Source organism: Nomascus leucogenys, chromosome 2, assembly GCF_006542625.1.
Source record: "Nomascus leucogenys isolate Asia chromosome 2, Asia_NLE_v1, whole genome shotgun sequence".
NCBI lineage: Eukaryota > Metazoa > Chordata > Mammalia > Primates > Hylobatidae > Nomascus > Nomascus leucogenys.
The window spans coordinates 44,342,375-44,367,212 of record NC_044382.1 but is presented as its reverse complement, the minus strand read 5'-3'; the positions used below and the strand labels follow the sequence as shown (position 1 = coordinate 44,367,212).

At 40.7% G+C, this 24,838-nt stretch overlaps 1 protein-coding gene across 7 annotated transcripts in view; it reads right to left on the bottom strand.

Moving 5' to 3' along the window:
* CDKL3 (cyclin dependent kinase like 3) overlaps positions 1-24,838 on the bottom strand; it is an 83,805-nt gene that overhangs the window by 41,238 nt on the left and 17,729 nt on the right. For 3 of the 7 annotated variants that reach the window (XM_012504773.1, XM_003266383.4, XM_030829074.1), the window contains one exon: positions 19,396-19,574. The exons of the other annotated variants lie outside the window; for them this stretch is intronic. Coding sequence is in view for 2 of the 3 variants with exons in the window: in XM_003266383.4 (XP_003266431.1) it covers positions 19,396-19,574 (179 nt within the window). In the remaining variant the exon portion in view is untranslated. The remainder of the gene's footprint in view (positions 1-19,395; positions 19,575-24,838) is intronic. 7 annotated transcript variants of the gene reach the window in all.

Here is a 24,838-nt window from a genome sequence, read left to right as displayed (position 1 = left end):
CCCAACAGGCCCCAGTGTGCCATGTTCCCCTCCCTGTGTCCATGGGTTCTCATTGTTCAACTCCCACTTACGAGAACATGTGGTGTTTGGTTTTCTGTCCTTGTGATATTTTGCTGAGAATGATGGTTTCCAGCTTCATTCATGTCCCTGCAAAGGACATGAATTCGTCCTTTTTTTATGGTTAGATAATATTCCATGGTGTATATGTGCCACATTTTCTTTATCCAGTCTATTATTGATGGACATTTGGATTGGTTCCAAGTCTTTGCTATTGTGAATAGTGTGGCAATAAACATACGTGTGCATGTGTCTTTATAGTAACATGACTTATAATCCTTTGGGTATATACCCAGTAATGGGATTGCTGGGTCAAATGGTATTTCTAGTTCTCAATCCTTGAGGAATTGCCACACTGTCTTCCACAAAGGTTGAACTAATTTACACTTCCAGTGTAAAAGTGTCCCTATTTCTCCACATCCTCTCCAGCATCTGTTGTTTCCTGACTTTTTAATGATTGCCATTCGAACTGGCATGAGATGGTGTCTCATTGTGGTTTTGATTTGCATTTCTCTGATGACCAGTGATGATGAGCATTTTTAAATATGTCTGTTGGCTGCATAAATGTCTTCTTTTGAGAAGTGTCTGTTTATATCCTTTGCCCACTTTTTGATGCAGTTGTTTTTTTCTTGCAAATTTGTTTAAGTTCTTTGTAGATTCTGGGTATTAGCCCTTTGTCAGATAGATTGCAAAAATTTTCTCACATTCTGTAGGTTGCCTGTTCACTCTGACGATAGTTTCTTTTGCTGTGCAGAAGCTCTCTAGTTTAATTAGATCTCATTTGTCTATTTTGGCTTTTGTTGCCATTGCTTTTGGTGTTTTAGTCATGAAGTCTTTGCCCATGCCTATGTCCTGAATGGTATTGCCTAGGTTTTCTTTTAGGGTTTTTATGGTTTTAGGTCTTACATTTAAGTCTTTAATCCATCTTGAGTTAATTTTTATGTAAGGTGAAAGGAAGGGATCCAGTTTCAGCTTTCCACATATGGCTAACCAGTTTTCCCAGCACCATTTATTAAATAGGGAATCCTTTCCCCATTCCTTGCTTTTCTCAGGTTTGTCAAAGATCAGGTGGTTGTAGATGTGTGCTGTTATTTCTGAGGCCTCTGTTCTGTTCCATTGGTCTATATATCTGTTTTGGTACCAGTACCATGCTGTTTTGATTACTGTAGCCTTGTAGTATGGTTTGAAGTCAGGTAGTGTGATGCCTCCAGCTTTGTTCTTTTTGCTTAGGATTGTCTTGGCTATGTGGGCTCTTTTTTGGTTCCATATGAACTTTAAAGTAGTTTTTTCCAATTCTGTGAAGAAAGCCAGTGGTAGCTTTTTGGGGATAGCATTGAATCTATAAATTACCTTGGCCAGTATGGCCATTTTCACGATATTGATTTTTCCTATCCATGGGCATGGAATGTTCTTCCATTTGTTTGTGTCCTCTCTTATTCCCTTGAGCAGTGGTTTGTAGTTCTCCTTGAAGAGGTCCTTCACATCCCTTGTAAGTTGGATTCCTAGGTATTTTATTCTGTTTGTAGTACTTGTGAATGGGAGTTCACTCATGATTTGGCTCTCTGTTTGTCTGTTCTTGGTGTATAGAAATGCTTGTGATTTTCGCAGAAATGCTTGTGACTTGTGCCCATTGATTTTGTATCCTGAGACTTTGCTGCAGTTGCTTATAGCTTAAGGAGATTCTGGGCTGAGACGATAGGGTTTTCTAAATATACAATCATGTCATCTGCAAACAGAGACAATTTGACTCCCTCTTTTCCTAATTGAATACCCTTTATTTCTTTCTCTTGCCTGATTGCCCTGGCCAGAACTTCCAATACTGTGTTGAATAGGAGTGGTGAGAGAGGACATCCTTGTCTTGCGCCAGTTTTCAAAGGGAATGCTTCCAGTTTTTGCCCATTCAGTATGATATTGGCTGTGGGTTTGTCATAAATAGCTTTTATTATTTTGAGATACATTCCATCAATACCTAGTTTATTCAGAGTTTTTAGCATGAAATGCTGTTGAATTTTGTCGAAGGCCTTTTCTGCATCTATTGAGATAATCATGTGGTTTTTGTCGTTGGTTCTGTTTATGTGATGGATTACGTTTCTTGATTTGTGTATGTTGAACCAGCCTTGCATCCCAGGGATGAAGCCGACTTGATCATGGTGGATAAGCTTTTTAATGTGCGGCTGGATTTGGTTTGCCAGTATTTTATTGAGGATTTTTGCATCAATGTTCATCATTGATATTGGCCTAAAATTCTGTTTTGTTGTGTTTCTGCCAGGCTTTTGTATCATGATGATGCTGGCCTCATAAAATGAATTAGGGAGGATTCCCTCTTTTTCTATTGATTGGAATAGTTTCAGAAGGAATGGTACCAGCTCCTCTTTATACCTCTGGTAGAATTTGGCTGTGAATCCATTTGGTCCTGGACTTTTTTCGGTTGGTAGGCTATTAATTATTGGCTCAATTTCAGAACCTGTTATTGGTCTATTCAGAGATTCAACATCTTCCTGGTTTAGTCTTGGGAGAGTGTATGCGTCCAGGAATTTATCCATTTCTTCTACATTTTCTAGTTTATTTGTGTAGAGGTGTTTGTAATATTCTCTGATGGCAGTTTTTATTTCTGTGGGATCAGTGGTGATATCTTCTTTATCATTTTTTATTGCGTCTATTTGATTCTTCTCTCTTCTTTATTAGTCTTGCTAGCAGTCTATTTTGTCAATCTTTTAAAAAAAACCAGCTCCTGGAATCACTGATTTTTTTTTGAAGGGTTTTTTGTGTCTCTGTCTCCTTCAGTTCTGCTCTGATCTTAGTTATTTCTTGCCTTCTGCTAGCTTTTGAATTTGAATTTGTTTGCTCTTGTTTCTCTAGTTCTTTTAATTGTTATGTTAGGGTGTCAATTTTAGATCTTTCCTGTTTTCTCTTATGGGCACTTAGTGCTATAAATTTCCCTATATACACTGCTTTTGCTGTGCCCCAGAGATTCTGGCATGTTGTGTCTTTGTTCTCCTTGGTTTCAAAGAACATCTTTATTTCTGCCTTCATTTCGTAATTTACCCAGTAGTCATTCAGGAACAGGTTGTTCAGTTTCCATATAGTTGTGCAGTTTTGAGTGCGTTTCTTAATCCTGAGTTCTAATTTGATTGCACTGTGGTCAGAGAGACGGTATGTTGTGATTTCTGTTCTTTTACATTTGCTGAGGAGTGTTTTACTTCCAATTATGTGGTCAATTTTAGAATAAGTGTGATGTGGTGCTGAGAAGAATGTATATTCTGTTGATTTGGGGTGGAGAGTTCTGTAGATGTCTATTAGGTCCACTTGGTCCAGAGCTGAGTTCAAGTCCTGGATATCCTTGTTAATTTTCTGTCTTGTTGATCTGTCTGATATTGACCGTGGGGTGTTAAATTCTCCCATTATTATTGTGTAGGAGTCTAAGTCTCTTTGTAGGTCTCTAAGAACTTGCTTTAAGAATCTGGGTGGTTCTGTGTTGGGTGCATATATATTTAGGATAGTTAGCTCTTCTTGTTGAATTGATCCCTTTACCATTATGTAACGGCCTTCTTGTCTCTTTTGATCTTTGTTAGTTTAAAGTCTGTTTTATCAGAGACCAGGATTTCAACCCCTGCTTTTGTTTTTTTTTTTGCTTTCCATTTGCTTGGTAGATCTTCCTCCATCCCTTTATTTTGAGCCTGTATTTGTCTTTGCATGTGAGATGGGTCCCCTGAATACAGCACACTGATGGGTCTTGACTCTTTACCCAATTTGCCAGTCTGTGTCTTTTAACTGGGGCATTTAGCCCATTTACATTTAAGGTTAATATTATTATGTGCGAATTTGATCCTGTCATTATGATGCTAGCGGGTTATTTTGCCTGTTAATTGATGCAGTTTCTTCATAGCATCGATGGTCTTTACAATTTGGCATGTTTTTGCAGTGGCTGGTACCAGTTCTTCCTTTCCATGTTTAGTGCTTCCTTCAGGAGCTCTTGTAAGTCAGTCCTGAGTGACAAAATCTCTCAGCATTTGCTTGTCTGTAAAGGATTTTATTTCTCCTTCTCTTACAAAGCTTAGTTTGGCTGGATATGAAATTCTGAGTTGAAAATTCTTTTCTTTAAGAATGTTGAATATTGGCCCCCACTCTCTTCTGGCTTGTAGGGTTTCTGCCAAGAGATCCACTGTTAGTCTGATAGGCTTCCCTTTGTAGGTAACCCGACCTTTCTCTCTGGCTGCCCTTAACATTTTTTCCTTCATTTCAACCTTGGTGAATCTGACAATTATGTGTCTTGGGGTTGCTCTTCTCAAGGGGTATCTTTGTGGTGTTCTCTGTATTTCCAAATTTGAATGTTGACCTGCCTTGCTAGGTTGGGGAAGTTTTCCTGGATAATATCCTGAAGAGTGTTTTCTAACTTGGTTCCATTCTCCCTGTCATTTTCAGGTACACCAATCAAACGTAGATTTGGTCTTTTCACATAGTCCCATATTTCTTGGAGGCTTTGTTCATTTCTTTTCACTCTTTTTTCTCTAATCTTGTCTTCTCGCTTTATCTCATTAATTTGATCTTCAATCGCTGATATCCTTTCTTCCACTTGATCAAATCAGCTACTGAAGCTTGTGTATGCTTCATGAAGTTCTCGTACTGTGGTTTTCAGCTCCATCAGGTCATTTAAGCTCCTCTCTATACTGGTTATTCTAGTTAGCCATTCGTCTAACCTTTTTTCAAGGTTTTTAGCTTCCTTGTGATGGGTTAGAACATGCTCCTTTAGCTCAGAGAAGTTTGTTATTACCGCCCTTCTGAAGCCTACTTCTGTCAACTTGTCAAACTCATTCTCCATCCAGTTTTGTTCCCTTGCTGGTGAGGAGTTGTGTTCCTTTGGAGGAGAAGAGGCATTCTGGTTTTTGGAATTTTCAGCCTTTCTGCTCTGGTTTCTCCCCATCTTTATGGTTTTATCTACCTTTGGTCTTTGATGTTGGTGACCTATGGATGCGGTTTGGTGTGGATGTCCTTTTGTTGATGTCAATGCTATTCCTTTCTGTTTGTTAGTTTTCCTTCTAACAGAGAGCCCCTCAGCTGCAGGTGTGTTGGAGTTTGCTGGAGGTCCACTCCAAACCCTACTTGCCTGGGTATCACCAGCAGAGGCTGCAGAACAGCAATTATTGCTGCCTGATCCTTCCTCTGGAAGTTTTGTCCCAGAGGGGCACCTGCCTGTATGAAGTGTCTGAAGGCCCCTACTGGGAGGTGTCACCCAGTCAGGCTACACAGGGGTCAGGGACCCACTTGAGGAGGCAGTCTGTCTGATATCGGAGCTCAGACGCCGTGCTGGCAGAACCACTGCTCTCTTCAGAGCTGTCAGGCAGGGACGTTTAAGTCTGCAGAAGCTGTCTGCTGCCTTTTATTCAGATATGCCCTGCCTCTGGAGGTGGAATCCAGAGAGGCAGTAGCCCTTGCTGAGCCGCGATGAGCTCTGCCCAGTTAGAGTTTCCCTGCCACTTTGTTTACTCTGTGAGCATAGAACCACCTACTCAAGCCTCAGAAATGGTGGACGCCCCTCCCCCCACCAAGCTCCAGTGTCCCAGGTTGATCTCAGACTACTGCACTAGCAGCAAGCAAGGCTCCATGGGCATGGGACCTGCCAAGCCAGGCACGGGAGAGAATCTCCTGGTCTGACAGTTGCGAAGACCATGGAGAAAGCACAGTATTTGGGTAGGAGTGTAATGTTCCTCCAGGTACAGTCACTCATGGCTTCCCTTGGCTAGGAAAGGGAAATCCCTGACCCCTTGCACTTCCTGGGTGAGGCGACGCCCCTCCCTGCTTCCGCTTGCCCTCTGTGGGCTGCACCCACTGTCCAACCAGTCCCAGTGAGATGAACCAGGTACCTCAGTTGGAAATGCAGAAATCACCCATCTTCTGCGTCAATCTTGCTGGGAGCTGTAGACCGGAGATATTCCTATGCACCCTTCTTGGTGTTTTCTCACCATTTCCTCCTTTCTTAAAACAAGTTATCCAGCCAGGCGCGGTGGCTCAAGCCTGTAATCCTAGCACTTTGGGAGGCAGAGGTGGGCGGATCACAAGGTCAGGAGTTCAAGACCATCCTGGCCAACATAGTGAAACCCTGTCTCTACTAAAAATCTAAAAAAATTAGCAGGGCATGGTGGCAGGCGCCTGTAGTCCCAGCTACTCCAGAAGCTGAGGCAGGAGAATGGCGTGAACCCAGGAGGCGGAGCTTGCAGTGAGCCGAGATAGTGCCACTGCACTCCAGCCTGGGGGACAGAGCCAGACTCTGTCTCAAAAAACAAACAAACAAACAAACAAACAAACAAACAAACAAGTTATCCATTTGTAAGCTGCTAGTTTCTTTGGGGGCGTTGTCTCCATAAACTTTTCATAAAGCCAAGCCTGTAATCCCAGCACTTTGGGAGGCTGTTGCAGTAGGATTGCTTGAGCCCAGGAATTTGAGACTAGCTTTACCAACACTGCGAGACCTTGTTTCTATATTAAAATTTTTAAAAAAAGTTTTAAAAATTGGGAAAAAAAAGAACTTTTCATAAAGCATCAATGCTTTCACCATTCTTCCACGCAAGCTTCATCATGAATTTGATGCTTGTTCTTGCTTCAATTTTAGCAGAATTCATATTGTTTTGATAGAGGCTCTTTTCCAACTGATGTATTATCCCTCCTAATGCCTCAAACTAGACCCTATTCAGACATGTTATAACAAGTTAGTGTGAGTTTATTTTGGTGCAAAAAAAAGTTAAAGCCATGCACAGTTTTTTCATAATATGCATTTCCATGAACTTTTTGAAGACCCCTCATACAAAATAATATGCAAGCCATTAGAGCTGCCTCTACCTAGGGAAAAGATAATATGCATGCAATACATTGTTGGGCCTATAACATTACAAATGTAGTATGTGTAATATATTTGCCAATGACATCAAAAAGGAAGTGAGAGGGAGCAAAACTACATTGAGTTTAGAGAAATTACTATAAAGAAAAAGTAATAATGGTTTGTAACATTATTAGATGTAATATGTACAACAAATATACCACACAAAGATGGAAAAGGGAATAAAATGACATAAGAATAACTTTTCTATACCTGTATCACTGGAATTAAACTAATATAAATAGGAACTTATCAGTTGATTCTGATAAGGTGTAAACCTTAGAGCAACCACTAAAAAGGAAAAAAGGAACAACCCTCAAAAATATAGTAAAGGACAGGTGGAGTGGCTCACACCTGTAATCCCAGCATTTTGGGAGGCCAAGGCAGGAGAATCACTTGAGGCCAGGAGTTTGAGACCAGCCTGGCCAATATGGTGAAACTCCATCTCTGCTAAAAAAAAAAATACAAAAATTAGCCAGGCTTGGTGGCACACACCTGAAATCTCAGCTACTCAGGAGGCTGAGGCAGGAGAATCACCTGAACCCAGGAGGCAGAGGTTTCAGTGAGCCAAGATTGCCCTGCTGCACTCCAGCCTGGGTGACAGAGCGAGACTCTGTCTCAAAACACACACACACAAACACACACACACACACACACACACACACAAAGATAGTAAAAAAAATTATTAAAGAAATTAAAATAATTAGGAAATAATCATTTAATGCAAAATAATGCAGCAAAAGAGGAACAAGAAAACAACGTGAGACAAACACAAAAAACTAAAATGGCAGATGTAATTACAACTATGTCAATAATAACATTAAATGTGGGCGGGCATGGTGGCTCACACCTGTAATCCCAGAGCTTTGGTAGGCCTAGGTGGGTGGATCACTTGAGGTCAGAAATTTGAGACCAGCCTGGCCAACATGGTGAAACACCATCTCTACTAAAAATACAAAAATTAGCCGGGCATGGTGGTGGATGCCTGTAATCCCAGCTGCTCTGGAGGCTGAGGAAGGAAGAACTGCTTGAACCCGGAGGCAGAAGTTGTAGTGAGCCAAGATCGTGCCACCGCACTCCAGCCTGGGTGACAGAGTGAGACTCTGTCTCACAAAAAATAAATAAATAAAAAATAATAATAATGGCATTAAACGTTAACAGATTAACCAATCCAGCAAAAGGCAGAGACTGTCAGCCTGGAGGGGGAAAAAAAAAAACCTCATGATCTAACTATATGTTGTTTAGGCAAGATATACTTTATATTCAATATACAAACATTATAAGTAAAGGTTGTGAAAAAGATATATTATGCAAATAACAATCACAAGAAAACTAAAAAGACTGCCCTAATATAAGACAAAATAGACTTTTAACAAAAAAATGCTACTAGAGATGAAGAGGGAAATTTCATAATGATAAAGGGGGAAATTTATCAGAAAACTATAATAATGATAAGCATGTCTAAACCAATTAGAAAATCAAGAAGAGAAAATATGAACAACATGATAAACAAATTAGACCTAATATCTTTAGAACACTTTACAGAACAACAATAGAATATACATTTATATATTGTTCTCAAGTCACATGGAACATTCTCCAGGATAGCCCATGTGCTGGACCATAAATAAACCTCAGTAAATTTAAAAGGGCAGAAATTACACAAAGTATATTCTCTTATTACAATGGAATAAAATAGATATTAATTGCAGGAAAAATTTTGGAAATTTACAAATATATGGATATTAAACTACATTCAATGAAATAACCAATGGGTACAAGGTGAAATCAAAAGGGAAATCAGAAAATACTTTGAGGCTGGGCACAGTAGCTCATGCCTTTAATCTCAAAACTATGGGAAGCAGAGGTAGGAGGATCACTTGAGTACAGGAGTTTGCGACCAGCCTGGGTAACACAGTGAGACCTCGTCTCTGCAAAAAAATGAACAAAATTAGCCAAGCATGAGGGCACACACCTGTAGTCTCAGCCACTTGGGAGGCTGAGGTGGGAGGATCACTTAAGCTGGGGAAGTCAAGGCTGCAGTGATCCGAGATCACACCACTGCATTCCAGCCTGAGCAACAGAGCAAGATCCTGTCTCAAAAAAAAAAAAAAGAAAAAGAAAATCCTTTGAGACTAATGAAAATGAAGACACAACATACCAGCATTTGTGGGATGCAGTAAAGCAGAGAGGGAAATGTATAGCTGTAATGCCTATATGAAGAAAGATATCAAATCAGTAACCTAACCTTCCACCTTAAGACACTGGAAAAAGAAGGGCAAACTAAACCAAGCAAACAAAAAGAAGGAAATATTTAAAAAGCAAAAGTTCATTAAATACAGAATAAGAAAACAGAGAAAATCAATGAAACCAAAAGCTATTTTTTTGTAAATCAACAAAATTGAAAAACATTTAGTTAGAATGACCAATAACAAAAGAGAGAAAACTCAAATTATTAGAATCAGAAATGAAAGAGGTGACATTACTACTGACTTTACAGAAATTAAAAGGATTATAAAGGAATAAATAATTGTTTGCCAACAGATTAGATAACTTAGATTAAATCAATAGTTTCCCAGAAAAACACAAACTACTGAAACTGGCTCAATAAAAAATAGACAATCCCAATAAACTTTTAACAAGTGAAGAGACTGAATTCATGATTTTTTTAAAAAAACTACCCGCAAAGAAAAGCCCAGGCCTAGATGATGTCACTACTGAATTCTATCATTCAAAGAAGAATTAATACCAAGTCTTCACAAACTCTTTCAAAAAACAGAAGGAACACATCCCATCTCATTTTTTTTTTTTTTTTTTTTTTGAGACGGAGTCTCGCTCTGTCGCCCAGGCTGGAGTGCAGTGGCGCGATCTCGGCTCACTGCAAGCTCCGCCTCCCGGGTTCACGCCATTCTCCTGCCTCAGCCTCTCCGAGTAGCTGGGACTACAGGCGCTCGCCACCACGCCCAGCTAATTTTTTGTATTTTTAGTAGAGGCAGGGTTTCACTGTGGTCTCAATCTCCTGACCTCGTGATCCGCCCGCCTCGGCCTCCCAAAGTGCTGGGATTACAAGTGTGAGCCACCGCGCCTGGCCCCATCTCATTTTTTAAAACCAGTATTTCCCTGATACCCAAACCAGTAAAAAAGAAAACTACAAATATCTTTTATGAATGTGAACACAAAATTCTCAACAAAATACTAGCAAACTGAATCCAGCATCATATAAAAGGAATTATGCACTGTCACCAACTGGGATTTATTCCAGGAACACAAGGTTGGTTCAATATCCAAAAACCAATAAATGTAATATAATATATCAATAGAATAAAAACCCCCAAAAATTCTCATTTTGATCATTTCAATAGACAAAGAAAAAACATTTGGTAAAATCCAACACCACGTCATGATAAAAGCACTCAACAAACTAAGAATAAAAGGAAACTTCCCCAACCTGATAAAAAGCATCTATGAAAAATCCACATTTAATATCATACTTAGACTGAATGATTTCTCGATAAGATTAGGAACAAGACAAGGATGTCAGCTTTTGCCACTTCTATTCAATATTGTACTGCAGATTCTAGTCAGCACAATTAGACAGGAAAAAGAAATAAAAGGCATCCAGACCAGCAAAAAGGTAAAACTATATCTATTCACAGATGACATGACCTTCTATGTAGAAAATCCTAAGGAATCCACTAAACAACTATAAGAACCAATAAACAAGTTCAGCAAGGTTGCATGATAATGATATGAGTTAAGAATAAATTATTTAGGCAGGCAGTGAGGGTATGGGATCCTCAGTAAGGTTTTCCGTTTAATGAAAAGCAGCCCCAAATCATTTTCTTTTCTAACAAAAAGCAGCCTGTAAAATTGTGCTGCAGACACAGACACACAAGCTGGAAGCTTGCACAGGTGAATGCCAGCAGTTGTGCCAATAGGAAAAGGCTACCTGAGACTAAGCATGTTCAAAATGGTGGCTCCATCTTCCCTTCTCTTTGCCAAACCACATGTACACTAAGAAGACAATATGGCCCCAGCCAGGCAAAGATCCAATTTGCATAATAAGATTAGAGTGGGGCAACCAGCCTTCCCCTTGCGGTATGTAACTGTCACTCCTGGTCAAACCAATCTGTGGGCCCTACGTAAATCAGACACCATCTCCTCAAGCCTGCCTATAAAATCTAATGCAGTCTGCTGTGGGCCAGATTTTCCTTTAGGAGGCCCCTCTTTCTCACCAGGGAGAGAGCTGTTCTCCTTTCTCTTTCTTTTGCCTATCAAACCTCTGCTCCTAAACTCACTCCTCGTGCATGTCCGTGTCCTTCACCTCCTTGGCATGAGATGACGAACCCTGGGTAGTTACCCCAGACAATAACACCACTTCAATATGAACTCAATATACAAAAATAAGTTGTATTTTTATGCCCGTGCAATGAACAATTTGAAATGAAATTAAGAAAACTCCATTCATGATAGCATCAAAAAGAATAAGATACTTAAGAATAAATTTTACAAAACAAGTGCAAAATGTATGCTTTGAAAACTACAAAACATTGTTGAAAAAATTATAGAAGATCTAAATAAATGGCAAAATATTCTAAATTCACAGATTAGAGTAAGAGTTAACATTTTTAAGACAGCAATAACCTCCAAACTAATCCACAGATACAATGTAATCCATATCAGAATCTCAGATGTCTTTTTTGCAAAAATTGAGAAGCTGATCTTAAAATTCATATGGAATTGGAAGGGACCTAGAATAGCCAAAACAATCTTGGAAAAGTAAATAAAGTAGAAAGACTCACACTTCCTGATTTCAAACTTACTACAAAGCAATAGTCATTAAGACAGTGTGTCGGCTGCGTGCGGTGGCTCCTGCCCATAATCCCAACGCTTTGGGAGTCCAAGGCAGGCAGATTGCTTGAGCCCAGCCATTCAAGACCAGCCGGGGCAACGTGGTGAACTCCTGTCTCTACAAAAAATTTAAAAATTAGCCAGGCTTGGTGGTGCACCCCTGTAGTCCCAACCACTCAGGAGGCTGAGGTGGGAGGATTGTTTGAGCCAGGAAGGTGAGGTTGCTATGGGCCGAGATCATGCCACTGCACTCCAGCCTGGGCAAGGGAGTGAGATCTTGTCAAAAAAAAAAAAAAAGAAAAGGAAAAGAAAAGGAAAGAAAGTGCGTTGCTGGAAAAAGGACAGCCTTACAGATCAATGGAACAGAATTGAGATTCTAGAAATAAGCCCTCATGAAACCACCTTTGCAAAATTACGACTGAGACAGTGAAGGAGATCTAACTTAATTGACTCCATCTTGCTTCTAACCTCCAAGCTGTCCTTGTTCATTCCTGGGCGTAGGCTGGACTAACTTCGGGAGAAACTTCGTTTACAGTTTATAGTTTAAGACAAAGACAGTAACAACCCTTTCCCAAAGCAGACTTCCTTCTTGCCTGGGGACCAGATTGCCTTTGTAGGACTAACATTAGCCACAAGATTAGAAATTATGGTTTAGAAGTCATGCAGCTGAAGGCTACAAGATTCTGACCTTCCATAAACTGCTCCTAAGATCAGTGCTTGAGATATTTTGCAAGCCCTGCACTTGATGGATCAGCTGGCACCACCCAGATTGCTAAACTGGCTCATCTGATCTCATGGCCACCCCCGACCCAGGAACTGATTCAGTGCAAGAAGACAGCTTCCACTTCCTGTGATTTCAAACCTGACCAATCAGAACTCCCAGCTCACTGGCCTCCCTCTACCCACCAAGTTGTCCTTAAAAACTCTCCTCCCTGAATGCCCAAGGAGACTGATTTGAGTAATAATAAAACTCCAGTCTCCTGCACATCCAGCTCTGCATGAGTTATTCTATCTCTATTGCAATTCCCATCTTGATGAATCGGCTCTGTCTAGGCAGCAGGCAAGGTGAACCCCTTGAGCAGTCACACTTACATCTATAGTCAACTGAATTTCAAAAAGGGCCCAACACCATAATGGGGAAAGAACAATATTTTCAACAAATGGTGCTGGGACAACAACTGGATAGCCAAATGCAAAAGAACGCACTTGGACTTTTACCTTATAGCATATACAAAAATTAACTCAAATGGATCAGACTTAAATGTAAGAGCTAAAGTCATAACTCTCAGAAGAAAATGTAACTGTAAATCTTCATAACCCTGGATTTGGCAAACAATTTTGAAATATGACACCAAAAGCGTAGGCAACAAAAGAAACAGATAAATTGGACTTCTCAAAATTAAAAACATTTGAAAATCAAAAGACAGAATCAAGAAAGTGAAGACACAACCCATAAAATGGAAGAACATACTTGTAAATCACATATCTGATAAGGAATTTGTATCTAGGATATGCAGAAAATTCTTACAACTCAATAATAAAAAGGCAATTCATTTTTTTTTTTTTTTTTTGAGACGGAATCTCGCTCTGTCGCCCAGGCTGGAGTGCAGTGGCGCAATCTGGGCTCACTGCAAGCTCCGCCTCCCGGGTTCACGCCATTCTCCTACCTCAGCCTCTCTGAGTAGCTGGGACTACAGGCGCCCGCCACCATGCCTGGCTAATTTTTTTGTATTTTTAGTAGAGACGAGGTCTCCTGACCTCGTGATCCGCCCGCCTCGGCCTCCCAAAGTGCTGGGATTACAAGCATGAGCCACCGCGCCTGGCCAACAACTCATTTTAAAAATAGGCAAAGGATCTGAACAGACATTTCTCCAAGGACAATATACAAATGGCCAATAAGCACACACACACACAAAAAGACATTCAACCTCATTAGACATTAGGGAAATGTGAATCAAACCCACAATGAGATACCACTTCACACCCATTAGAGTAGCTAGAATAAAAAAGTCAGGCTTCAGCGTGGTGGCTCACACCTATCATCCTAACACTTTGGGAGGCTGAGGCGGGAGGATCGCTTAAGCCCAGGAATTCAAAATCAGCCTAGTCAACATAGCGAGACCCTGTCTCTACAAAATAAAAAAGCCAGCCATAGGCTGGGTGCAGTGGCTCGCATCTGTAATCTCAGCACTTTGGGAGGCAGAGGCAGGTCAATCACGAGGCCAGGAGTTCGAGACCAGCCTGACCAACATGGTGAAACCCCATCTCTACAAAAATACAAAAAAAATTAGCCGGGTGTGGTGCCATGCGCCTGTAGTCCCAGCTACTCAGGAGGCTGAGGCAGGAGTATTGCTTGAACCCGGGAGGCAGATGTTGCAGTGAGCCAAGATCACGCCACTGCACTCCAGCCTGGGCGACAGAGAGAGACTCTGTCTCAAAAAAAATAAAATAAATAAAAATCTATAAAGATAGAGAAGAGAGTAGTGATTGCTTAGGGTTAGGGAGGGAGTTCAGAGGTGTAGGGGTGTCATAGATAAAGGGTATGGGGTTTTTACTGAGGTGATGAAAATTGACCGTGGTGATGGTTGTACATATCTGTGAATACACTAAAAACCACTGAAATGTACTTCAAATGGATGAATCGTATTATATAAAAATATATCAATAATGCTGTTTTTAAAAAAGACATAATATGGCTGATACCAGGTCTGGGGCAAAAACATGTAAAAAATGAGCCTGGATTGCTATCTTGTCAGTCAGGTCACAAGGAAAGTATCACAGACTACACACTAGGTCCTGTTAAAAGGACCTGGGAAGCCACCTTGAAAAGGCACCTTTCACTCGTGTCCGTGTGAAGAGACCACCAAACACGTTTTGTGTGAGGAACAAGGCTATTTCACCTGGGTGCAGGCGGGCTGAGTCCAAAAAGAGAGTCAGCGAAGGGAGACGGGAGTGGGGCTGTTTTATACGATTTGGGTAGGTAGTGGAAAATTACAGTCAAAGGGGGTTGTTCTCTGGTGGGCAGGGGCAGGGGACACAAGGTGCTCAGTGGGAGAGCTTTTGAGCCAGGATGAGCCAGGAGAAGGAATTTCACAAGGTAATGTCATCAGTTAAGGCAGGAACAGGCCATTTTCACTTCTTTTGTGATTCTTCAATTACTTCAGGCCATCTGGATGTATACGTGCAGGTCACAGGGGATATGAGTGCTTAGGTTGGGCTCAGAGGCCTGACAGCACCCACTGATTTTGAACTTCAATAATAATAATAATTGTGTCCGGGCTTAGACTATGATACCCGAAAGTATGGTGCTTTGGCATGATACATACTTTGAACTGAAGGAGATTAGAAGGGCCTCAGAAACAAAATCTCTCTGACCTTCTCCTGCTCTGCTTTCTCCCCCAAGCTGTATCACAGAAACCAGGATTCCTCTTCTGCCTGCCCACCTCCAGAGCGATTAGAATTCCTCTTCCCCAAAGCAAGCCATAAAACATAGAATGGTCACTCTCTGATCCACCTCCCTTAAAAGTAAGTCATAAGACCTTCATTCCAGAGAGGTCCTGCCCATACCTGGAAGGAAGGAATGCAAAACAGAGAGGCCAAGAAGAATCTGAACAAACAGGCCTTGCTGGGTTTATTACCATTAGATCATACACCTTTTGCCCAATCATGTTTCTCTACACCTATCCACTCCTTTCAGCAAACAGCATAAAATCAGACAGTGTTCTCCCCAGGTCTTTGGGTTTTCATTTATGAAGGCTTCTATGTCACATAGAACTTTGTTAAATTTGTCATGCTTTTCTCTTGTTAAACTATATTTTGTTATAAGGGTATTGGCTGTGACTCTTGTTACAGGTAGGGAAAAGGTATTACCTTTTTTTTTTTTTTTTTTTTTTTGAGACGGAGTTTTGCTCTTGTTGCCCAGGCTGGGGTGCTGTGGCGTGATCTCGGCTCACCGCAACCTCCGCCTCCTGGGTTCAAGCGATTTTCCTGCCTCAGTCTCTCGAGTAGCTGGGATTACAGGCATGCACCACCACAACCGGCTATTTTTGTATTTTTAGTAGAGATGGGGTTTCTCCATGTTGGTCAGGCTGGTCTTGAACTCCTGACCTCAGGTGATCCGCCCACCTCAGCCTCCCAAAGTGCTGGGATTACAGGCATGAGCCACCGTGCCCAGCTGGGAAAAGGTATTATCTTTTTGCCCCGATAACTGCAATGCATTGAGACCCATTAAATATGTTTAAGTCCATGAGTTCATAATGATATTTCTAAAAAAATTAATTAGTTGCTTTTGGAGGTCACCTGTTGGGAGACAATTCATCTTTAAAATTGATAAATAAATCAAGCATTTACCCAGTTTCTCTATATGAACTATACCATTAGGTAACCAAATAAGGGGAAATGTCCATTTATAAAAGTATTCTAGTAATAAATTAAAAAGAGATGATAAAGTTAAACCTCCATAGTAATGAAATATGATAATATTAGGGTAAACAGAAACTGGGTGAGGACTATGGGGAAACTCTCTATACTATCTTTGCAACTTTTCTGTAAATCTAAAATTATCCCAAAATAAAGTTTACTTAAAAAAAAAAGGCTAGGATGGCTATTAAACAAAAGAACATAATAGTAAGTGCTAGCAAAGACATGGAGACACTGAAACCCTCACACTCAGCTAGTGGGAATGTAAAATGGTACAAACACTTTGGAAAACAGTCTGGCAGTTCTTCAAAGACTAAACATAGAGTTACCATATGACCCACAATTCTAACTCCTAAGTATATACCCAAAAGAAATGAAAACATATGTCCATACAAAAACAAGTACACGAACACTCATAGCAGCATTACCCATAATAGCTAAAAAGTAAAAATAACCCAAATGTCCATCAGTTGATGAATGGGTAAATAAAAAGAGCTCTATCCATTCAGTGGAATATTATTCAGCCATAAAGTGCTGGCTGGGCACGGTGGCTTATGCCTGTAATCCCAGCATTTTGAGAGGCCGGGGCTAGCAGATCGCTTGAGGTCAGGAGTTCAAGACCAAATGGCAAAACCCCATCTCTGCTAAAAAAAAAAAAAAAAAAAAAAATGAAGTACTAATACATGCTATGTTAAGAGAAAAAAGCTAGTCCCAAAGGACCATGTATTATATAATTGTACTTATATGAAATGTCCAGAATAGGCAAATCCATAGTGAATGAAAGCAGATAGGAGTTTGTCTAGGCCTGGAAGGGTTGGGAGGAAATGGAGAGTTACAATGGGTACAGGGTTTCGTTTTGGGGTGATAAATATGTTCTAAAATTGACTATGGTTATGGTTGTACAACTCTGAATATACTGTAAACCACTTAATTGTACATTTTAAATGGGTGACTTGTATGATATATGAATCATATCTCAAAAAAGGCTAGATTAAACTAAATGGATGCACATTTGGGTGATAAATCTTTAAAATATCTTTAAAATGCAAGAAAATGGCCAGGCCTGGTGGCTCACACCTGTAATCCCAGCACTTTGGGAGGCTGAGGCAAGAGGACTGCTTGAGGGCAGGAGTTCGAGACCAGCCTGGGCAACATAGTGGGACCTGTCTCTGTTATTTTAAAAAATGCAAGGAAATGGTTACAATAAAAATCAGTATCATGGTTGCTTTGTAGGGAAGGGAGCATGTTACAACTGTAGGCACACAAAGGGTTTTCTGGGGTGGCGGGCAAAATCCTATTTTTTGATCAGGTGGTGGAGCTATCCATTTGTTATGTGAGATATTCTGTGTCTGTGTTTTCTTTTACAATAAAAAAGTTTTCAAAATGGACTCACTAGTGAATTTGTTTCAAACACAATGTGAAGTCTCCTAGAATCCAACCTTACTATGGGCCAGGCACCAAGTTTGGTTATGCAGAATACAAGAGATTATGCCTATCCTCAAGGAACTTAACTTTTCGTGGGAGGTTAAAAAAAAAGAGCTAGAGAAAGAACTAGCCCATGTTAAATATTAACTGACACAAAATTTACAGATAATGTACTAAAAGATGTAGAATAGGATTGGGGGGCTAGGGAGTATATCAGAAAAGGAATTTAAGCTACATCATTAAAAGAGGGTAAAACTGAGACAGAGAGATCTTATGCAGGCTACATTATGTCCAGAGGCAAAAAAGAAATGAAGAAAAAATTTTTGAGGACTTTGAGTAAGAGTAGATAATATTTATTGAGCATATATCAAATCATTTAATCCTCACCACAAATCTATGAAGTGAGTCCTATTATTATTTCCATTTTATAGATGAAGTAATTGAGGTACAGAGATAGTCTGTACAAGGTATCAACAGTAGGTACAGTTGAAAAGGTACCCGGGGGAATGGATTGTGAATCCAGACCACCTAGGTTAGAATCCTGGTTCAGTTCTGCTATTAAGCAGCTATGTGACTTCAGGCAAATTACTTTACCTCTGTGTCTTAGTGTTCTACTGTTTAAAATGAGAATGCTAATAGTAGCAACTTCATCATAGGGTTGTTGTAAGGATTAAATTATTTGATGTATATAAAGCATTTAGAACAGTTTCTGGCAGAAAATAAGTACTCATTAATATTACATATTATTATAATAACACAATAATAATTTCTAGGAAAAGCACAAGAGAATTATCCTCCTCCACGTAGTCTATTAAATAGGTATTAAATTACATACTTTTATCTCTTTATGCTCAAGATTATTTATATTTTAGGCTGCTGTTTTATGTTAGACTGAGATCATGCTACTTTTGAAGGAATTCTCCTGTTTCAGCCTCCCGAGTAGCTGGGACTACAGGTGCACGCCACCACGCCTGGCTAAATTTTGCACCTAAAATAGTACAATTTAAAATTATTTGCCAGTCTTCACAAAGAGGGTACCATTTTTCCAGGAAAGGGGAAACTCGGCACTTCCTACTGCAACACTAGCAGAGTAAGGTAGATGATTTCAAATCTTTGCAGAATGTAGAGGTTAAAGATAAACAGAAAAGGGAACTCTGCCGAGGGCATGGCACAGCTTAAAGCAAATATAGATACACTCTGAGGGATGCCTGCATAGGTCTTCTGGAGCTGTGTCCATTCAACCCGTGAGAGCTGAGTGAGCGTAGCAGTAGCAGTAGCCAGCAATGCAGGTACCTAAAGGATCTGTTATGTTACCTTTAAAGGTATGCCTCTTCTTAGCCCCAACCTAGATGCAGAGGGCAGAATGTGTCAGTATTAGGGGTGACAGATACACAAGCATATACTAAAGGATAAAAGAGATACCTAGGAGGCTAGGCGCAGTGACTCACGCCTGTAATCCTAGCACTTTGGGAGGCCGAGGCAGGTAGATCACCTGAGGTCAGGAGTTCGAAACCAGCCTGACCAATATTGTGAAACCCCGTCTCTACTAAAAATACAAAAATTAGCCAGGAGTGGTGGTGTGCACCTGTAGTCCCAGCTACTTGGGAGGCCGAAACAGGAGAATTGCTTGAACCTGGGAGGTGGAGGTTGCAGTGAGCCGAGATTGCACCACTGCGCTCCAGCCTGGGTGACAGAGCAACACTCCGTCTCAAAAAAACAAACAAAAAGAGAGATACCTAGGAAAGGCTGACAGGATCCCAAAATATACATACTTTCCATAAGAAGTATCTTTTAATACTAATTCTGGAGCTCTATACCAGCGTGTGGCCACATAGTCCGTATAAATGTCCCCAGGAGCTGCTAGTGTTCGTGCAAAACCAAAATCACAGAGCTTAGTAATTCCTGACTGGGATACTAAAATATTCTCAGGTTTTATATCTCGATGAATGATCTAAAAAACAAATAGAATACAAAATACATTAAAATGAGATTTCATTATCCAGAATCTCTCAAAAATTATACTGAGAAAATCTAGCTAATTAAGATAGTAAAGCTGTTTCCTTACCACATGCAAAGGATTAATTACACAATGCAAATATAGTTATATGTTTTCAATTCTTGCCCCATCCATCACCTCAAAATAAAATGAAGCTAAGAAAAAGACATAATACTAAAAAGGCAAATAACATTCCTGTAAGAAAAACCAAAAGAACTTAATGAGGCTGGGAGTGGTGGCTCATTTATGTAAACCTAGTACTTTGGGAGGCCAAGGCAGGAGGATCACTTGAGGCCAGGAGTTTGAGACCAGCCTGGGTAACAGAGTGAACCCTGTCTCTAAAAAAGAAAAAAAAGAAAAAAAGAAAGAAAAGAAAAAAGAAAGAAAGAAAAATAACTTACTGAAATTTTACTTTCCTTTAACCCTATGCCTCACTCCAGTTCCTGCCCTTTCATGTCCTTCACAGCTAAACCTCTTGAGACATTATCTGTACTCATAGTCTTCACTTTCTGACCCAGTCACTCAAGATAATGTAACCTTCTCTTTTGTTCCTACATTGCATTAAACTTCTCTAGCCAAAGTCATCTACATTTTTCTTACATCCAATAGCCACCTCTCCACCCACATCGTACTTGATTTCGTAGCATAAAAAAAATGCCAACTATTCCTCCATTCCTGGTTTCTGGGACCTAAAATGTTCCCAATCTCCTCCTATCTACCTGGAAGCTCCTCTTTCTCTGTCTGTTCCTAAAACATAGGATCCTTGTCTTAGGCTTTCCTCTCTTCATATGTATCAAGTTTCCTGGTCAATCTCACGTACTCTCTTTTTTGGGGGGTGGGGGAGCCACTTTTGTCACTTGGTTATAGGGACAACACTCTTGGGCTTCTCCCCACCTACTGGCTGCTCCATCTTAATCTGATCAACTCTTTTTAAGAAATTATTTTTTAAAGAGATAGGGTCTTGCTCCATTGCCCAGACCAGAGTGCAAAGGCACAATCAAAGCTCACTGCAGCCTCAAACTCCTGGGCTCAAGCAAGGAGGCTACCACCTGAGACAATCCTACCACCTCAAACTCCTGAGTAGCTAGAACTACAAGCACGTGCCTGTAGTCCTACAGCCTACAGTATTAGGACTACTGGCTAATTAAAAATTTTTTTTTTGTAGAGACAGGGTCTGGTTATGTTGCCCAGGCTGATCATGAGTGCTGGGCTCAAGTGATCTTCCCGCCTCAGCCTTCCAATGCGCTAGGATTATAGGTGTGAGCCACCACACCCGGCCTAAATTATTTTTTAACATTGTTAATTTTAATTGATAAATTAAAATTGTATATATTTTGTACATGTTGTTTTAAAATATGTATACATTGTAAAATTAGCTAAATCAAGCTAATTAACATTACCTCACATACTTTTTTTTGTGGTGAGAACACTTAAATTCTACTCTCAGCAATTTTCAAGAATACAATCATTGTTATTAACTAGTTACCATTTTGTATAATAGATCTCTTGAACTTATTCCTTCTTTCTAACTGAATTTTCCTATCCCTTGACCAACATCTCCCCAACAACCCCCACTCTAGCCCCTGGTAACTACCATTCTACGTTCTACTTCTATGAGTTGCACTTTTATAGATTCTGTATGTAAGTGAGATCATGCGGTATTTGTCCTCTGTGTGACTTATTTCACTTACCATAATGTCCTCCAGGTTTATCCACATCATCACAAATGACAGGATTTCCTTCTATTTCTATGGCTGAATAGTGCTCCATTGTGTATACATACTGCATTTTCTTTACGCATTCATCCTTAATGGACACTTAGGTTGATTTTTTTTTTTTTTTTTTTGAGACAGAGTCTTGCTCTGTCGCCCAGGCTAGAGTGCAGTGGCATGATCTCGGCTCACTGCAACCTCTGACTCCTGGATTCAAGCAATTCTCCTGCCTCAGCCTCTTGAGTAGCTGGGATTACAGGGACACGCCACCACACCCGGCTAATTTTTGTATTTTTAGTGGAGATGGGGTTTCACCAGGTTGTCCAGGCTGGTCTCAAACTCCTGACCTCAAGTGATTCACCTGCCTCAGCCTCCCAAAATGCTGGGATTACATGTGTGAGCCACTGCACCCAGCCTCTTTTGTCCATTATTTATTTTTTTTTTTTTTTCTAAAGACACATGGTTTTGCCATGTTGCCTGGCTGGTCTTGAACTCCTGGACTCAAGCTATCCTCCCACCTTGGCCTCCCAAAGTGCTGGGATTGCAGGCATCAGCCACTGTACCTGGTCCTTTGCCCAATTTTTAATCAGGTTATTTGTTTTCTTACTACTGATTTATTTGAGTTCCTTATATATTCTAGATATTAACCTCTTATTAGATGTATGGTTTGCAAGTATTTTCTCTAATTCTGTGGGTTCTCTCTTCTTTCTATTGTTTCCTTGGATATGCAGAAGTTTTTTTGTTTAATGTAATCGCATTTGTCTATGTTTGCTTCTGTTGCCTGTGCTTTTGGGTTCATATCCAAAAAATCATTGCCCAGATCCAATGTCATAGAACTTTTCCCATGTTTTTTTCTAGTAGTTTTACAGTTTCAGATCTTACAATTAAATCTTTATTTTTAGTTGATTTTTGTATATGATTCATCTATTCTTATAGCTTTAGTAACTGTCCATATACTACTGATAATTTCAACATTTCTATGTCTAACAGATATTTCTCCTGGTTTCCACAAGAAGTGAAAGTCCACAATAAATCCCACAAAACTAAGTACAGGCCCTTTAAATTCAGCAAATCTAAAACTAAACGCATCTTCTTCTCCCCCAAACCTACTCAACAATCTTCTATCCCAGTGAATGGAACCACCACTTACTCCATAACGCAGGCCAGAAACCAAGGGCATTTTTCTCCCTCCCCACACTCCCTTAACCTATCTACTGCTCTTCCTAGTTCAGGTCTCCTCAGCTGTCTCACAAAATTAATACACAAGTCTATCAACTGGTCTTCCTGAATTCACATTCGTGTTCTCCAATTCAGTCTCCACAATGAAGTTATAGTACTATTTTAAAATCAGATGTGTGATCGTGTCACTTCTTTTTTTTTTTTTTTTTTTGAGACAGAGTCTCGCTTTGTCACCAGGCTGGAGGGCAGTGGCGTGATCTCGGCTCACTGCAACCTCCAGCTCCCGGGTTCAAGCTATTCTCCTGCCTCAGTCTCCTGAGTAGCCAGGACTACAGGACTACAGACACGCACCACCATGCCCAGCAAATTTTTGTATTTTTAGTAGAGATGGGGTTTCACCATGTTGGCCAGGATGGTCTCAATCTCTTGACCTTGTGATCCACCCACCTCGGCCTCCCAAAGTGCTGGGATTACAGGCATGAGCCACTGTGCCTAGCCTGATCATGTCACTTCTTTGCTTCAAGGATTCCTCATCCTGCAGGATAAATTTTAAACTCCCTAAAATGGCTTATAAGGCCTTGTGAGATTCGGCCCCTACTTATCCTATTAACCTCCTTTCCCTAGCCTATAGAATATTAGTTTCCCGATTTGCCAGGGTTTGTCTAATCTCTATGCATTTGTTGATGCTGCTCCAACTGCCTGGCCAAGCCAGCTATTTCCTCAGGACTCAGCTTATATGTTAGCCTTAGATGCTCCTTCTATATGTTCACATCAATCTGCATTCCCCCTTCCTAGCATCTGTCATGCAGTACTGTTAATTGTCTGTTTATTTGTCTGAAACCCCCACTAAACCATAAGCTCCGTGAGGGCAATATGCACATCTGTCTTGTTCAATTAATATCCCATGCTCAGTACAGTGCCTAGAACAAAGAAGGTATTTAAAAATCTTATCAAATGAATTATAGAAGCACATACTCATCACCCGTAAAGTATCACAGCACAAGTAGAAATGTCTCAGTGACAGAAATCTGGGATCTTTCCTTGTTTATACAACTTACTACCATAAATCTTTGAGACTGGGTCTTGTTTTGACTCAGTCTCCCTCCATTAATAGCCAAAAAATTAATTTAGGGTAAGCCTTTCTAATTGAGCCACTTTAAAGTTGCCATCTGTCAAAATATATAAATCCTTTTTAACTACCACAATTTTAATTGAGGGCCTACTATATGCCAGGCACTATTCCAAGACCTAAGGATATAATGTGAAAAAAAATAGACATTAAAAAGCACATTAAGATACCGCTTCAGGGGCTGGGCGCGGTGGCTCATGCCTGTAATCCTAGCACTTTGGAAGGCCAAGGCAGGTGGATCATGAGGTCAGGAGATTGAGACCATCCTGGCTAACATGGTGAAACCCCGTCTCTACTAAAAATACAAAAATTAGCCACACATGGTGGCATGTGCCTGTAGTCCCAGCTACTCAGGAGGCTGAGGCAGGAGAATCACTTGAACCCGGGAGGCGGAGGTTGCAGTGAGCTGAGATCGTGCCACCGCACTCCAGCCTGGAGACAGAGCGAGACTCCATCTCAAAAAAAAAAAAAAAAAAAAAAAGATACCACTTCAGGCTGGGCATGATAGCTCATGCCTATTTTCCTAGCACTTTGGAAAACGGAGGCAGGAGGATCACTTGAGCTCAGGAGTTTGAGACAAGCCTGGGCAACATGGTGAGACCTTGGCACTACTAAAAAAAAAAAAAAAAAAATTAGCCCAGCATGATGGCGTGCACCTGTAGTCCCAGCTACTCAGGAGATGGAGGTGGGAGGATGGCTTGAGCCGAGAAGGTCAAGGCGCCAGTGAGCCAGGATTATGCCACTGCACTCCAGCCTGGGCGACAGAGTGAGACTCTATCTCAAAAAAAAAAAAAAAAAAAAAAAAGATATCATTTCACACACTCTGCCCACTACACACCCACTGACCTCCTCCTCAGTGTTCTAAACATGGGGCAGGAAGATCTACAGATCCACCCACTTAATACCCTGACAGTCTCACTTTTTTTTTTTTTTTTTTGAGATAGTTTCTTGCTGTGTCACCCAGGCTAGAGTGCAGTGGTGTGATCATGGCTCACTGCAGCCTTGACCTCTGGGTTCAAGCAATCCTCCCACCTCACCCTCCAGAATAGCTGGGACCACAGGCATGAGCCACCACACACCCAGAACATTTAAAAAATTTTTTTGTAGAGACGAAGTCTCACTATGTTGCTCAGGCGGGTCTCAAACTCCTGGGCTCAAGCAATCCTCCTGCCTCGGCCTCCCAAAGTGCTGGGTAGATT